General features: G+C 48.2%; 1 protein-coding gene across 1 annotated transcript in view; it reads right to left on the reverse strand.

Annotated features, from left to right (window-relative positions):
* Nucleotides 1-9559: 9559 nt before the first annotated feature.
* Nucleotides 9560-16977, reverse strand: part of add3a (adducin 3 (gamma) a) — a 52544-nt gene continuing 45126 nt past the window's right edge. The window contains exons 14-16 of the mRNA XM_062545690.1: nucleotides 16816-16909; nucleotides 12729-12824; nucleotides 9560-10141 (exon numbers count right to left, since the gene is read on the reverse strand). Coding sequence (XP_062401674.1) covers nucleotides 9894-10141; nucleotides 12729-12824; nucleotides 16816-16909 — 438 coding nt within the window. The 3' untranslated portion in view covers nucleotides 9560-9893. The remainder of the gene's footprint in view (nucleotides 10142-12728; nucleotides 12825-16815; nucleotides 16910-16977) is intronic.

The following is a 16977-nucleotide window of genomic DNA, read 5'->3' on the forward strand; positions in this document are numbered from 1 at the left end:
TGGCCAGCAGAGGCCCGTGGGCAGAGTGCTTCTCTGCCTCTCTGCACTGGGCTGAACTGGAGTCCCATGCAGGCAGACATCATATCCACCAAATCAGCACAGGCCCAAGGGCCACTCTGCACTGCTGGGGCAGCACCGTGGAGCACGGCCAGGCCTTGAAGCCACTTCACAAAGCTGGACACATCACTTGTTTTTACATAATGTAGCTCTTTTTTATTCAGTTTTCTTCATGTTACACTCTGAAAGCAGCTACAATAGTATTCGCACAGAGATGATGAGAGGGCTTGAATGTTTGGATGAATAAATGAACGAATTAATGGTTAGAAGTGAAATGAAAGAGTCAAAAAAGCACATTTTAATTCGATAATAATTATCATAATATGTTAAACTTGTGGAACGGTAGATTCATTGGTGGATGACCCTCATGTCCAGAGTGGAGCCTTGGATGGCAAGGTGGAGGTGGTGTGAAGACTCCTGGATGGTGAAATGGTGTTAGTGCTCCTGGATGGTGAGGTGCTATCAGGGGTCCATGTTGGTGAGATAGTCAGGGGTCCATGTTGGTGTTGTCAGGGGTCCATGTTGGTGAGATAGTCAGGGGTCCATGTTGGTGTTGTCAGGGGTCCATGTTGGTGAGGTGGTGTCAGGGGTCCATGTTGGTGAGATAGTCAGGGGTCCATGTTGGTGTTGTCAGGGGTCCATGTTGGTGAGGTGGTGTCAGGGGTCCATGTTGGTGAGGTGGTGTCAGGGGTCCATGTTGGTGAGATAGTCAGGGGTCCATGTTGGTGTTGTCAGGGGTCCATGTTGGTGAGATGGTGAGGTGCTATCAGGGGTCCATGTTGGTGTTGGTGGTATCAGGGGTCCATGTTGGTGTTGTCAGGGGTCCATGTTGGTGAGGTGGTGTCAGGGGTCCATGTTGGTGAGGTGGTGTCAGGGGTCCATGTTGGTGAGGTGGTGTCAGGGGTCCATGTTGGTGAGGTGGTGTCAGGGGTCCATGTTGGTGTGGTCATATCAGGGGTCCATGTTGGTGAGGTGGTGTCAGGGGTCCTGGATGGTGAGGTGGTGTCAGGGGTCCATGTTGGTGTGGTGGTGTCAGGGGTCCATGTTAGTGTGGTCATATCAGGGGTCCATGTTGGTGAGGTGGTGTCAGGGGTCCTGGATGGTGAGGTGGTGTCAGGGGTCCATGTTGGTGTGGGGTCCCTCCCATCTGCCAGCAGCTGTCCCCCTCTAACTGGATTAGACCCTTAACCTCCACAAGCTTGTTGTTGTGGCCATTGTGTGTCTCTTTGTGTGTATATGGGAGGGTATGGAAATGTATATATATCAGTATGTGTATGTGGGAAACTCTGCATCTATAGGGTCCCATATGATTGACTGTGCTAATGTCAATGTGTGGAGCTGTATTAGTGTGTGTTTAAAAGGTGATACTGATTGAGTGTATATGTAGGCTATGTGTATAAGTCAATGTACCTGACTGTGTGAGTGTGAGGGTAACAAGTGTGTATAGATGTGTTTGTGAGTGAATCTAATGGATAAGGGTATGTGCAGTGATTCTGTGTGACTGTGCTTGTGTGAGTTTCTAAAAATGTGTATGCTGTTATGACAGCATATGTGTGTGCCAGTATGTATGTGTCAGTAAGTGTATTTGACTGTGACTGACTGTGTATATGAATGCCTGTGTGATCATGATGTGTGTGTATGAGTGAGTGTGTGATTACTGTATGTGTGTGTATGAGTGACTGTGTGATCATGTGTGTGTGAATGTGTGAATGATCGTGTGAGTGTGTGTGAGATCATGTGTAATTAGTGTAAGTAATTAATTGACTGACTGTGTGTATGAGTGAGTGTATGATGGTATGTATGTATTGTATGTGTATGTGTGTGTGTGTGTGTGTGTGTGCTGGTGTGTGTGAGTGGGTGTGTACGGGCCTGTGTCATGCCGCTCGTCACGTCTGTGCTATAGAGTGGGCCAGTGGTGGCCCTGCTGTCCTGCTCTCCATTAAAGCCCATTGTCTGCGCCCCGCCAACATCCTCTCACATTTCTTCCTTTCACAGGCCCGCTGACCCTCTTTCAGCCCCTGGGGGTGGGGGTCGGGTGGAGAAGAAATGTCCACGTCTTCCCCTTCTATACCTCCACAACCCCTCCCTCCCTCCCTCCCTCCTCCTCCTTTTCTCACTCACCCAACTCAATCCCTTCTTCCTTTTCAGCCTCCCCCAGGGTCGCGCATGTGGCCATTGTCTGCCAGGGACAATTGCTGGGGCTGATGGAAGTGAGTGTGTGTGAGTGTCAGTATGTGTGTGTGTGTGTGTGTGTGTGTGTGTGTATGTATAGCTGAGGTGGGTTGGGGGTGGCCGGCTCGGCTGAGGCTGACAGACAGGCAGTGGTGGTGGTGGTGGTGGTGGAGAAGGGGGCAGGTGGAGAGGCTGGTCTGAATGCTCCAGCTGCAGGCACCAAAGGGACCATCTGCTGCTGCTGCTGCTGTTGGGGCTGGGGATGATGACGGCTGGAGCTGGACAGAGACCAGCCGTCCACCACCGTCCATCCCCCCGTCCAACCCCCCACTCAATCTGCAGTGAGGGGATGAAACGAGCAGGCCGTCAGGATCTAGATCAGCTTAGCTCTGCTCCCAGTGGAGACGCCACTATCTCCGCCACAGTCAACACCACACAGTAGCCAACCGACCAGCCGCTGAGACACAGCCCAGGACGGAGCACAAGCACGACCTCGGATGGTGCTCAGGAACCCGTCCACGGAGGAGTAGCCTGAGGTGGAAGGAGGGGGACATCATGTAGGCCAAGACAAGCAGCTCAACATCTGTCCAAACTAGTGCATGGCACAGAACAGCCCAGCAACAACACAGAACAGCCCAGCAACAACACAGAAACAACACAGAACAGCCCAGCAACAACACAGAACACCCTAGCAACAACACAGAACAGCCCAGCAACAACACTGAACACCCTAGCAACAACACAGGCTGATGTCAATCTGCCCCGCGCAGCAGAGCATTAGGATAGCCTAGATCAGGCTGGGCAGGACCTGAAAGCACCCTCCCTGACCCACAGACCTCTTTTGAGTGTGTGTGTGTGTGTGTGTGTGAATGAAAGAGTGCAAAGAGGCATCTGATCCAGGAGGTCAGGATGACATCACCGCACTCTGCAGCACAATGGATACTAGACTCCCATTATTAAAGGGAGGAAAGACTAGTCTTAGCTCTTAAAGTCTCCTCTATATATAGCACAACGTATTCAACGCTACAAAGCGCATTCACAGTACATAGCACAACGTATGCACCGGTATAAAGCGCATTCACAGTACCTATAGTACAACGTAATCACCGCTACAAAGTGCATTCACAGCACAGCCATTTGACAAAGCGCATCACATCAGCTATTAAGACTTCATGTCTAATCCACTGCTACTGTGTGTTGTGATTAGAATTCTATTTCAAGTGTTACAGTAAACAGATTCTCCAGCCTGATGAAAAATGTGACCTCTAACGTATAAAAAGATCAAATAAGCTGATTGTGGTCGTGACCTAGTGGTGGTGAACAGCTAGTCTAGTATCATGAGGCTCCACTAACGTCACTGTCAGTCTTTCTAGCTATCTGTCTATGTAGAGTATATACTGTATTCTATCTGTCTATGTAGAGTACATACTCTATCTGTCTATGTAGAGTACATACTCTATCTGTCCATTATCTTTTATTGTCTGGCTTATAGTCACTGAGCTTGTTTTGACACGCCAGATTGGCCCCATCATAATTGCTCGGCTGCATGTTTTAGTACAAGCTTGATCTCCTCAACTGCCTTTTTTTGGGGGGGTTTACACTACACACAATTGCAATGTAGTGTGAGGGAGGGTGGAAGTTCCCCTCGCTGCAACAATCCCCAAAAGACCTGTTTACGCAGCGCCTGGCCCCCCGATCCTGGGCGCCCACAGACTCCGGGTCAGGCTCTGTGGCGCGAGGGGCTCCAGGGTCAGAGGGGCGGTGGGTGGGATGAGGCTGATCCTGGGTCAGTGAAGTGCAGGAGACGAGGGCCGGGAGGAGGAGGAGGTGGGGGGGGGGGGGGGGGGGGGGTCTGATCCGCACCCCCCGGCGGTGCATCCATCTGGATAGGAGCTCGCTCATCGCTTTGACACTCACAGCAAGAGTCCGTCTGGAGGCCCAGAGAGCCGCAGCTCTGTGAAATCAGCCCTCCGCCCTCCCTCTCTCCATCCACCCACTCCTCTACTCTGCTCTGCTCACTCCATACGTAGCTCCACCACAGCCTCCAACTTTCCACCACCACCACCCCCACCTCCAGTCTCTCGTTCTGTCCTCCAGCCGGGGCCCCCTTGATGGTCCGTGTCGTCACCGCACAGCGCCTCTGAACTCTGCGGCAGCACAGAAAGGGCTTTTCTCTGACCGACTCTCTCCTCACCTCTCCCCACCCCCCCCCTCCACCACCATCCCTTCTCTCGCTCTCTCTCTCTCTCGCCCACCTTCTCCCTGTGCGGTGAATGGGCGCATTGTTGCATTGTTGTTTCCCTGGGCACATACGTACGCACCCGAGCCCATATCGTCATCTGAAAGTGGGTTAAGGGGTAAAGGGATCCAAACACTTGCTGCCCTCCCCCACCCCCCTGCGGTGAGGTCAGGGCCGGGGGTAAGTGCAAATCCCCACGTGGGACCGGGATACCCCTCGTTTAAACTGGGGTAGGGCAAGGCTAAGCCTGATTCCATTAATGTTGTAAGCATGTGCTGTGCAGGAAGACTTCAGTGGGTTTAAGAGACTGTGTCTCTGTTTTTTTTTTTTACCTCAAGAGGCTGTTCCTCATTTTGAGGAAGTTAACAGAAAGCTCTCTCCAGTTGAGTCAATATTTGAGACGGCAGTAAACACGGACAAACAAGACCAGACTCCTGTCTCTGTGTACATCCACACACTTTTCACACTCAACATACATTCGACACAAAACACACATTCTTTAAAAAAAAAAAAGCCACAAGGGGGAAAACAAACCCTTATGAATAAGGACACAGACAGTACTTTGTTGAGCGTTTTTAAGCTTTTTAATGTGACAGGACACAACGATTAAGCACACCCACATTCAAAACATTCATCTCCAGCAGATGATATTTGCATGGATCCACACATGCTCCACTGTCTCTACAACAAGGGACACTAGTGACAAGGGCCTGAGACGTGGGTGGGGGGGTTAGGAGGGGTTCAGCACCTCACCCACTGCCCACTGCCCCCCGACCTCCTCCCCCACCCCTCCCACCCCGGGGTAATGAAGGGGAGCATGTCCTGGTGCACGACTTGCATATTTCTTTTGTATCTCTAACACTAACAGGGCTCTAAGGGGAAAGATGCAGAAAAGGCACAGCGGCATGCCCCCTTCAGGTCAACCGCATCTCCTGCACTTCAGATTAACAGTCATGATTACCCCCCTCCCCTCCCTCCCTCCCTTAGAAATCTCCTCCTCCTCCTCCTTCTTTCAGACAAATGTGGAACACACAAATTTCAAAACTTGTTTGAAAATGTCAATGGGCGAGTACTTCTGAGCATTGGAAGTTTGTGTTGGAATTTGTGTGTTCTTATAAAGCACGCCCTTTCCTTTGTTGTTTTTTTGTGCAAGCAACATTCTGTGCATTAAGTAAACAAGTCAACTGAAGAACTCTGCTCTACCTGCTCTTGGGAGTTTGGGTTCTTTGGCAGAGGGAGTGTTGTGGTGCTCATCAAGCAAACCAGGAATTTCCTGGCTCCTCTTGAAATCGATATATATATATTTATTTTTTTCTCTAGATAAATATATCTTTCTCCACGAGCAACTCCTGGTAAACTTTATACGGATTACAGTACATGGCAGACCAGACATTGGTCCATTTTTTTTTTAAGAAAAACTAGCAGGTTTTTGGGTTACTATGGCCTTTACACTTGTTACACATGTAATATTTACTGAGATTGTCAGGTTATATACTTGATCTCTTTGTCAGGAGAGCACCAGTGTGGACAGTAAATGTCAAATGCAGCACGTCGCGGCACTGAGCACCTTGGGATGTCACATCGAGAGTTAAATATGAAATGGGATGAATTTAAGTGCAATCCCAATGGGAAACAACCAAAAGTGAACTGTATGAAAAGTGTCTGAGATGGTGTTTGGAGATATGCGATGGGAGTACTTCTGGAAATAAAATGCACTTTGCAGACTTTGCCTCAGCCCGTGTCAAAGGATGCCTTCAGTTTCACAGAGATGGCAAAACACAGATGACCATGCTTGTCTTAAAATAGTTTTATTTGTGAATTTACACTGATTAGCAGTACATCTAAAAGCAACTCCATTAGATAACCATTTATATAAGATTTCACATATCACAGATAGGCTTGGCTCAAAGTTGCATGCCAAAGCTATTTTGTATTTTTTTTTCTCCTTTAAAACAGAAACCAAAGTGATGGGAAGAGAGAGGCATTAGTAGAACAAGGTGCAAACGGCTGGAGAAGAAAACAAAAGAAAAAGAAAGAAAAAAAAGAGAATGCAATGCACATTCATTCATCTGCCATTTTGTGCTCATAAATGGTGAGTAAAAAGCTTCGTGCTCTGTAAACTATCTTTTAAAACATACTGCAGTACAAACGGAGGACTGTAAGCATAAAATAACTTGTAAAAGGAAAAAAAGATGGTATGGAGGAGGAGAAAAAAGAAGAGCGCAAAAAAAAAGTAGTACAACTGGACTGATTTAAAACATGATGTTAATGTCAGGAAGGCCTTTCTCCCCCCCCCCCCCCCACACTGACCCGACCCAACGCTGCTCCCGCCCCCACCCCGCCTTATAAAAAATTCAAATGTACGCCTCCATCTCCTGGCTCCAGCTATTCGCCAGGGCCCTCCTGAAAGCCACATGCTTATTTACACAGCTTACATGTGCCTCGTTCTCATTCCCCAACCTCCAACACCACCCCCCCACCCGACCCTGCTCTCCCCCCACCCCTCTCGGGGTCCAAATCCAGTACTTTCACATTGCTGGCTGGGATGTCCCCGTCGCTGGTTTAGCCTGCCCACTTTACAACTGACTGACCAACAGTGATTTAGAGGATGATGAAGTGACAACCTACTTTTCCTTTCTTTCTTTTTTTTTTTTTCCTTTTTGGATTTGTCACAGAGTTCATCCATGGGTCTCCGTAATCTGGACGAGTTTTTGGGGAGATTATTATTTTTTATTTCCAGATATTCGTGGAGGCCAAAAAATAAAAAATAAAAACATAAAAAAAAAAAGAAATGCAATCCTAGTGAAGGAACAGATGGAGGGAAATGAACAGAGAAGTGTAACCACATGCCTCCCAACTGCCGCGGCCGTTAAACGTCACGTTTCCACGATTTTGAGAACCCCACCCGTTCAGACTCACACTGGGCTGTGGGGACGAGGGGGACATGAAACAGACCCTCTGACGTGACAAAGGCAGCGACATCAGTTACAACCACATCGGGGTCCCAAAGTAACCAAGGCGACCGGGAGTAGTCTGTGGCCTGGCGTGGTGCCATTTCATTGTAGTGACAAAACGTGTGTGTGTGTGTGTATGTGTGTGTGTGTGTGTGGTTTCCACATCATGCAACAAATGACACGTAAGAGTTTTGATAGTGGTCTCATGACCCTCCTGGTCCCCCTCTCCCTCCCTCCCTCTCTCTCTATCACTTTCTCTCTGTAGAACGAGCAGGAAGATTGTAGCTCAACCTTTGTCTTGCAATTACACATCTGAAAAACAAACAAACAAACAAACTAGATGTCTGTATGGCTCGCTGAAAGAAAACACCTCCACAGCAGCTGGCCCTATGACGCTGTGATGGGACCAGAGACTTCTCTGCTTCACACTGTCTGGCCAGTGGTGATTGTGAACGGTGATGGTATTGCTCGTTTATAATGCACTTTCATTTGGGATTGAGATTTCATCTTTTTTTTTTTTTTTCACAATACATAGTTGTTAACAAATACATATTTTATATAATTGGATGCTTCAACACAAAATAAAACAGTCTCTGACACTACTCCCTTTCCATGCACCTGAAATGTCTTTCCCGCGTTTCTCAAACGTTTCTCTCCGTTATGTCTTCTCTGCTCCCAACACACTTTCTGTCTTGCCCTCCACACACCTCCTTCATTGGTGAAACCGCCTATGTGTACAAGGTTGTGTTATACACCATTATAAAAGTGCAGCACAATAAAAAAAACAATAGAGTACAAATACAGAATTAAAAATTAATTCAATGTATCCAGTTATCATATACCTCCACTATATAGATGCAGTTTTTAAAAGTTGTCTGAGCTACAATATTGAGAACCCCGGCATCACTATAGCCATATAAATTCCAAAGGAAAAAAAGAGAGAAATAAAATTCACGCAAGAAAATGTTGACCGTAACAACTTTCAGTAAAAGCATAGAAATGAAGTAGAAAATAAAAGCATCTACCAGGAAACCCCACAGACTAAAAATCAGAGATGAACGCTCGTCTTCTTAAAACAAAACAAAACAAAACAAAAAAAATCCAAATACATGATGTAAAAATCAGGATTCCACTTCACTAAAACGTGATTGTTTTTCTTTTTTCCATTTCGTTTGGCATGAGAAAAAAAGTGGGGAGACTGATTAGCGAGGCTAACACAGGATCGTAAATAAAGTCAGCGCAAAACAGGATGTGATCCCAACTCTACCACCAACCTACAGACCCTTTGATGACCTTTTGAAGGTACAAGCCCATTTCATCTCTCTGCACAAGGGCAAGACGGCTGTCGACAGAAATAACAGGCAGAAATGATCGAGGGAAGATAAAAAAAAAACACAATAAAATGATAAAACCCTGTTGTAAAATGTCTCAACTGATTCCAGTGACTTTTCCATCTGTGGTGTGGAGTTAATCCCTCATCCTGCTCACTAGAAGAGACGAGGCCCAGAACATGATTGACAGAACTCATAAAAACAAAATGGCTGCCGGCTCACAGAGGGGGGGGGAGTTCATGAATGCTGAGTCGCCATGCTGTGCAGCTTCTTTGTTGCCCGTAGCGCCCGCTAACACTTAAGGCCAATCGTTGTATGCAGTGGGGAAGTCCACAGGTATAGTGTGCAGACTTCAGGCAGTCCAGGGACCGCACGCAACAGGAGTTCCTCTGGCAGGAAGAGCCAGTTTACCAGCTGCAACCCTGCACCCAACCCCCTCCCCAACTAAAATTAGCTTGCGTAGAAATCCCCACGATTCCGCTGAAAATTCATCTTAAAAACATGATTCCTCTGAAAATTCATCTCCACTCACCTCAAGTGACTACAATCATCAAATATATAGCTTCTTTTTTTTGTTGTTCTGCATACTGTGATGGGAATCTTTTCTCTTTTCACTTACAAAAAAAAAAACCTTTACATAAAAAGCTGTGACTTAAAAAACAAAACGAACACAGACTGAAGCAATTTGAAACACTCAGAAAAAAGGGGAGGACTCAAAACTGACTGGAAAGTGAAATGCTGACGATAGAGGGTAGCGGCCCATGTGAGTATGTTTTCTGTGTGTCTGCTATCTTTCTTTTGAAAAAAAAAAAAAAAATGCTACCAAATGAACTGTGGAGGAGGGTGGTGGAAAGTTCTTGGCGTACAAAGACTGGAAGAGGGGGAAGAAAAACAAAAACAAAACAAAACAAAACGACTGCTTCACTGCCACAGGTCACACCCACTACACGCATTTCAGATTTCCATGCCGGAGGAATCGGCCCGACTCCTCCTTCTGCCCCCACCTCCACTGCACCCCTAATCTCTACAAAATAAAGGTGTGAAGAGGGTGTCCGAAAACGACAAACTTGCCCTCACTTCACCCCCTCCCTTTCACACTCTCTCTCTCCCTCACTCTCACTCTATCCCCCTCTTCCCTTCTCAGGCTTCCACCTTCTCTTTCTTCTTGTTCTTCTTGAGGAAGGACGGCGTGCGGAACTTCTTCTTCTTCTTGTTGGGGGACTTGGAGGGCGAGCTGTCGGGCGAGAGCGCCTCCTCGATCTTCTCGCCCTGCGGCGGCTTCAGGCTCTCGGCGCTGGTGGTCAGCTGGCTCATGCGCTTGTTGAGCTCGTCCTGCTCGCCGCCGTGGCCCTCGCCCTTCCCGTTGAGCAGCACGCCCGTGTGGTTCTCTGTGGGGATGCAGGAGAGAAGGAGAAAGAGTCAACACTCGCTACGTCTGCAATGCACAATAAGAAAAAACACACTCCAGTTCTCCAACCTAGACACAGCACCACCAGTCTAACACCACCACCAGCACCACCACCACAACAACAGCAACAACAACCATGACTACAAACCCATAGTTGCGCGGTTGCCCAAGTTCCATCTTTCATTACCTCACTTCACGTCGCAACCTTCACAATTCAAATTAAGAGCATGAAGATATGCAGGCTACCGAGTCCAGCAACTTCCTTCCACTCCACACATAGTGCAGATGGAACACTAATTCAATTTGAACGGCTGAATTCATTTCCTTATACTTGAGACCATCTCCTCTACTCATACAGTTTTGTTCTGCATGGATTAAGGGCAAATGAATAGCAGATCCAGATATGAAAGGAGTCATAAGGGATCTGAGAACCCCCCATTTGTAAGCATTGGCCATCATTACATGGTAACGCATTATAAACACTATACTTAAGTCTCACGTCTCAACCAAGAACTGATTATTCTGTATTGCTGTACAATGATTTAAATGAACATTTAATGTACAACTACTGAAAATTACATGGGAGGAAAAATTATTGTATGATTATTGATGAGGACTCGATCATTGAAAATGCTCGAGCTTCCCCCCTCTCCCATAAACGACGGAAACCGTCGCAGATTTCTCTCGTGGCCGAGTCCCTCTTTAGTGGTCACCGCAGAGGACGATGGAAGGGGACACAGAGAAGCCAGCGCTGATGACACGCCACGGACAATTAGAACAACGTCCGTCCACGGTCATCTACAGCAATCAAATCAATTGTCACTAATTAAGAACAGACGCGCTGAATTGTGCAGCGGAGACAATGGCCTTAGGTCACTCCAAGTAATCACAAATATAGAACCTGTACGAGGCCTTGATGCATGTCAGACGGCCGTGTTGGCCACTTGAAAAGGGAGTACTAGTATTATTAGTACACTCTCCATATCTCGCGCTGCGACCTTTCTAAACACAAAGCGCGGTGGAAGCGCCACTTGAGAAGCACTTGAGAGAGGGCGGCCTGATTAGATCCTATTCTGTTAGAGGGGGGTCGAGCAGAGCAAATAATGGCACTGGTCATATAACCAGGGGAGAGAGGGAGAGAGAGAGGGAGGGAGGAGAGAGAGAGAGAGAGAAGAGAGAGAAGAGAGAGAGAAAAGAAGAGGAAGCAAGGAAAGAAAAAGAAAATACATTTAAAAAAAAACAGAGACGGAGAGAGGAAGCAAGAAAAAGAAAGAAAGAGAAACGAAAGAAAGAAATCAGTGAGCGCCTGGCAGAGAAGGGGAGAGTGCATGAGTGGCAGAATCCCAAATATAGGTTAAACAAACCGAACGAGCAGCGGAAGAGAGAAGACGACCGTGAACGCGAAAAAGGAAGCGCCGCTGAGCGAGGGGGAAGGCTGCAGCAGCAGCGAGCGCAGCGAGAGAAAGAGAAAGAAACAGAAAGAGAGAGAGAAGAGAGAGAGAGAGAGAGAGCGAGAGAGAGAGAGAGAGAGAGAGAGAGCGAGAGCGCGAGAGAGGGGGGGGCAGGATACACTTCCTCCTGTCTGTGTGTCTGTCTCATGGCTGCGGCTCACCGTGCAGCCCTTTGATGTGTGACAATACCACAGGGCCACATCAAAGGCTGCTGCACAACAATTGACACCCTATTTGGGCCGCCAGCCTGAATTGTTTTGACCTCAAACGGTGTCATTAATAGCGACCACTATGAGGGCTCTTGTGCGCTGGAGCCTGGTGAGTGTGTGTGTGTGTGTGTGTGTGTGTGTGGGCGTCCACTTGTGTTTGCTTTTGGGCTCAGCACAGGAAATGGGATCAAGCGCCCATCCTAGGTGTGGGGGGTTCCTCTGGTTCTGCAGAGAGAGCTGTTGAGGGGAAGGTTAGGCCGATAGGGTTCTCGACGTCACAGAACCGTTTCTTCACTTCTCTTCTCGTGAAGAAGTTTTGTGCAACTATTTCAGCTTCACTTACAGATAGTCACACCTACAGTAAATAGTGTCGCATCTTCATGTGAATGAAGAGTTGCAACACACCTTGCGATCTGTACTTTTAGAAAAAGCCCAGGTTTTCCCCCCCATCACCTGATTCCTTCCTGCAAGCACGGATTCCACACGGAATCCAACCAGTCAGGTGTCAGAAGTTCAAAGCGTGACGTAAACACGTACTCTACTATGGAATCTTCCTCAGCGAGTTTTCCAGGAATTCTTTTCTCAACTACTACAGAGACTTCTGCTTTCTGAAGTGCGCACTACACACGTGTTGGAGTGACTTCGAAAGATACGGCTGATTTGTAGTCATGTTTCTGAGGTAAGACCAAAACAAACAAACAAGAAAAAAACCTAACTAAAAAACCACAAACATCATCACCAATGTTCTGTTTCGGAATTTCAGCAAGTGACACACATTTTGAAACACATGCAGTGACGCACAAGAGACAACCATGCTAAGACACACACAACTAGGCAGCACACTCTACGGACACACAGATGTTAAAAGACGTGGAGGACCCAGCTCCTCGGCCCTCGACTCCGATACCTTCTTTAGCAGGAGTGATTTGCGGGGACTGGGGCTGGGAGAGAGACTGGGAGAGAGTGGAGGCGTCGTCGGAGGTTAGCTGATCGTGCTCGCCATCTGCAGGAAGTGAGGGGGGGGGCAGGGGGTGAGGAGGGGTGAGGGGGTGGGGGACAAATTAGTGAACACACGGGTTAGATACACAGAGAGAGAGAGAGAGAGAGAGAGAGAGAGAGAGAGAGAGAGAGAAAGAAAGAGATATGTGTACTGCATGCGAGAGAGAAGGAGGGAGGGAGAGAGAGAGCGAGTGTTCGAGAGAGAGAGCGCGAGAGAGAGAGAGAGAGAGAGAGAGAGAGAGAGAGAGAGAGAGAGAGAGAGAGAGAGCGAGCGAGAGCGAGAGTGCTTGAGAGAGAGAGAGAGAGAAAGAGAAAGAGAGAGCAAGAGAGAGCGCAAGAGAGAGTGCTTGAGAGAGAGAGAGAGAGAGAAAGAGAAAGAGAGAGCAAGAGAGAGCGCAAGAGAGTCATGCACATTCACAGTTGTGGTCAAACTCCGCTCTGATGAGCACAGAGGGTGCAGGGCAGGCTGTGGGTGTGAGTGAGATCACATTGCGGTGATGAGGACAGGGTCACACAGAGGACCCTCTGAGACACACACACACACACACACACAAACACACACACACACACACAGCGGACGACATCAACACAGATTAGAGGACAATAGTCATCACATGGGAGGTGAGTGTGTGTGTGTGTGTGTGTGTGAACAGGTTTTGGGAGAGCTTGGGGAGGGTCGCTGAGCAGGTCAGTGTTGAAGCGTAGTAATAAGGCACTTTAAGATGGCCAGACCACACAAGCCTGAACCGTGTGATGATCTTGAAGATGGCGGCCAGTCTCTGAGCAGTAGTTCCTGCAAACGTGTAGGGTGACCATATAAGGTGAGGACACACAAGGTGGCCAACGTTAGTTAGTTAAGGTCAATCCTCTCCTAAGCAAGCCGACAAGTCCGGTGCTTATATCCAGTTACAGTGGCACTAAACCGAGAGCTGCAGACTCTCCCACATGAGACAGCAGTCCATCACAGGTGACCCCCCAGCCAAGCTGATAACCCATTTCACAGCTGGACTGAGACGATGGGTGGGCCGAGGCCATGCAGACGGAGTGGCTAGTGGAGAAGCGCGGCATGTCCAGTGCGTGTGGTCAGCAGCACAGGGACACAGGGGGAGAGAGGCGGCCTCGGCTGGTCAGTGTCTCCGCTCGCTCTCTTACATGCGCCGATGGCAGCATTCCATCTCTTTTACGGGTGTTTGTATGTGTGCGAGTGTTTGTGTGTGTGTGAAGTTCTCAGACGTGTGTGTGTGTGTGTGTGGCAGTATCAGTGACGAGTGGTGATTGTAAAGGGTGACCAGTATTTAGCAGAGACCTGCAGCGTTCAAAAATCAGACTTGTGTCTGAAGCTGCTGCACCACCCTGTGACAGTATCAATGGTGTGTGTGTGTGTGTGTAGCAACGGACAGATGACTCACACAACTGCGAGAATGCGAGACCGTTTGTGATCTTGGGTTGGGTGTGTGAGAGTGGGCAGGCCTTCATGTCTGTGTGTGTGGAGTGAAGGAGAGTAGGACAGACACACTAATGGCATGGGTCCATCTCCTACTCTCTGAGATTGAATGAATGTGTGTAAGTAGAGAGGGTTGGTATTAGTGTGAGTATGTATGCATGTGTGTGTACAGTAATGCAGGGAGCAAACACACACACACACACACTAATGGCATCCATCCATCTCCTGTGCTCTTTTATTGTGTGTGCATGTATGTGCTACTTAAGATGGCTACACACACACACACACACACACACACACACACACACAGGCTTGTGACTAATGGGCAGCATGTTGACCCTGGGCCGTTTCTCCATACATGGCGTATTGATCTGCCCCTCTGAAAGGCTCTCCTCCCTGCTGATGCTGTAATTACCATCGACTCAAGACCACAGGGGGTCTGAGCACAAGCCTTCACATACATGACAAATGCAGGTAGCTCCCTCACACACACACACTCACACAACCATACACACACACACACACACACACAGAGATTTGGTGAGGTAATTTAGCATAATGGCAGAACAAAGCCTTCACCCTACAGCTTAATTGTATATAAGGCTGTGCCTGTGTGAGTCTGAAGCCAGTCGGTCATTTAGGAGGGCTATTGTGTAATTGCGTTTGGCTGGGCCTCCATTTCTCATCTGATGTCTGTCTGTGTTGACGACTGGATGTGCAGGGGCCACTCCTCTGGACCGGTACAATACGACTGACTGGGGCGTGTAGTGTGGTGTACGTTCAGGATGACAGGCGAGGCACTCACGCGGAGCGTCTCCGTCTGGCCTCAGGCACGCGGCACAGGGACGGGCCGGGACATACACACAACCTGCTTCTGACGCGCGGCAAAACTGGACTAACTGGAGTCCGTGTCTACAACGGCACCTCTCCTCCAAGGTGCTCGTTTAAGCCTACCTTACACTGACAGGCTTTGACCAGATTTGGGAGAGATTCTTGAAAGATTGTAGTCTTTAGAGTAATGCTTGAATGAGGGGCATTAGTTAAAAGACTACAATCCGAGCACTCAGTACTCGTTTGAGTCGTGTGTACGAGGAAGCACTCGGTGCGATGCCACGTGCAGAACCATCTGATTAAGGCACCAATTGAAGCGTTATCCGAGTTTGGAATATTACATGCTAAGCGAACAAGTTAAAATTCGATTAAGATAATGAATCATCTGCATTTAGGGACGTTAGCAACTGTAGTCTCATGACAACTTTAATCAGATCAAACTCAAATACTTCAAGTTAGCTTCTCTGCTTCAGCACAATTGTGAGGTTGTTTGTTTGCATGTAACCGCACTGATTGAGGATTACAGATAACAATGCCTCTGATAACAGCTTCCATGGAACAGGTGACATCATTTGCACTGTGAAGTGTGCACAAGCAGGTGAATCACCCGAAAAATAAAATGTTCCTACACTTCAGTTTATACAATCCTACGCAAATTCCTCTACATATGAATATGCAGCATCGGAGTTCGCGGTCAGGAATGAGTAGTCGTGAGCAGTACGTGACTTGGCCTCTGTGTAATGTATTAAGTCTGATTGATTGCTTGCTAGGATTACATCAGTCGGTGATAACCAGCTTGTGCTAACGCAGATCTCATTGTTGGTGGGTGGACATGTGACCGCATGTGACCCGGTGGCTTGACTTATGGCCGGCCTCTGGCAGGACGACCTCTACCTGAGAACGTCTCCGTCTTGAACTGGCCTCGGGCGGCTGTGTCCAGGGGGGATCCTGTTACGGGCAGTCCAGCTCTGGACACTGTATGAGGGTGTAACTGCGATTCACCTCGGGGGCGGGCGCGAGCGCGTTTTGTTATCGGCCGTGGGTGATGTCATGTGCTGGTGACTGTGGTGTGTGTGTGTGTGTGCCTGAGTGAGTGGTGTGTGTGTGTGTGTGTGTCTGAGTGAGTGGCGTGGCGTGCTACTGTGTGCTGCTGGGGTGTCCATTACTATTCACACATGAGCCAAAGGCTCTGTCTAGGTGTGAGCTCTCCATTACCCTGACCTGATCTGAGGTCAGAGGCCATGCATCATTTATATGGAGATGAGTGTGCACGTGTGTACACTTACACACGCACACACACACACACACACACACACACTGTGTCTACCTGTCTACCAAAGAAAGGAACACTGTGTAGGATTTCGACATGGGTGTGGACAAATGTGTGTGTTGACAGCAAACAATGTTGCAAATGAATGTCATTGATTTAGTGACCTGAATGTGTTGACATCTCCATATACACTAGTACCTGTATGTGTGCCTGCATACATACATACATACATACATGTGGATGTTTAACAAATGCATTAGAAATGCATTAGCAAATGAATGTTTGCACAGCAGAAATGTATGCTATGAACAGACATATTGCGTCAGTGACCGTGTGTTTGATCATGTACGTGTTGTGTTGCTCATATTGTGAACATGTGTGTGCAATGCGTGTGTGAATGTGTGCGTGTGAGTGTGAGTGTGAGCATGTGTGTGTGAATGTGTGCATTACCAGCGGGGCGTTTGCCATCAATCTCCTCGGACAGCTCGCTGAAGGGGTTGGGTGGCAGTGGGCCTGTCTGCTCCTCATCCTCCCCTGTGTAAGGCTGCGGAAGAGGGGGTCAGGAGAGAGGGAGAGGAAGGGACAGAGAGAGAAACAGAGAGAGAGAGGGAC

The sequence above is a fragment of the Sardina pilchardus genome, chromosome 1, assembly GCF_963854185.1.
Source record: "Sardina pilchardus chromosome 1, fSarPil1.1, whole genome shotgun sequence".
Classification (NCBI taxonomy): domain Eukaryota; kingdom Metazoa; phylum Chordata; class Actinopteri; order Clupeiformes; family Clupeidae; genus Sardina; species Sardina pilchardus.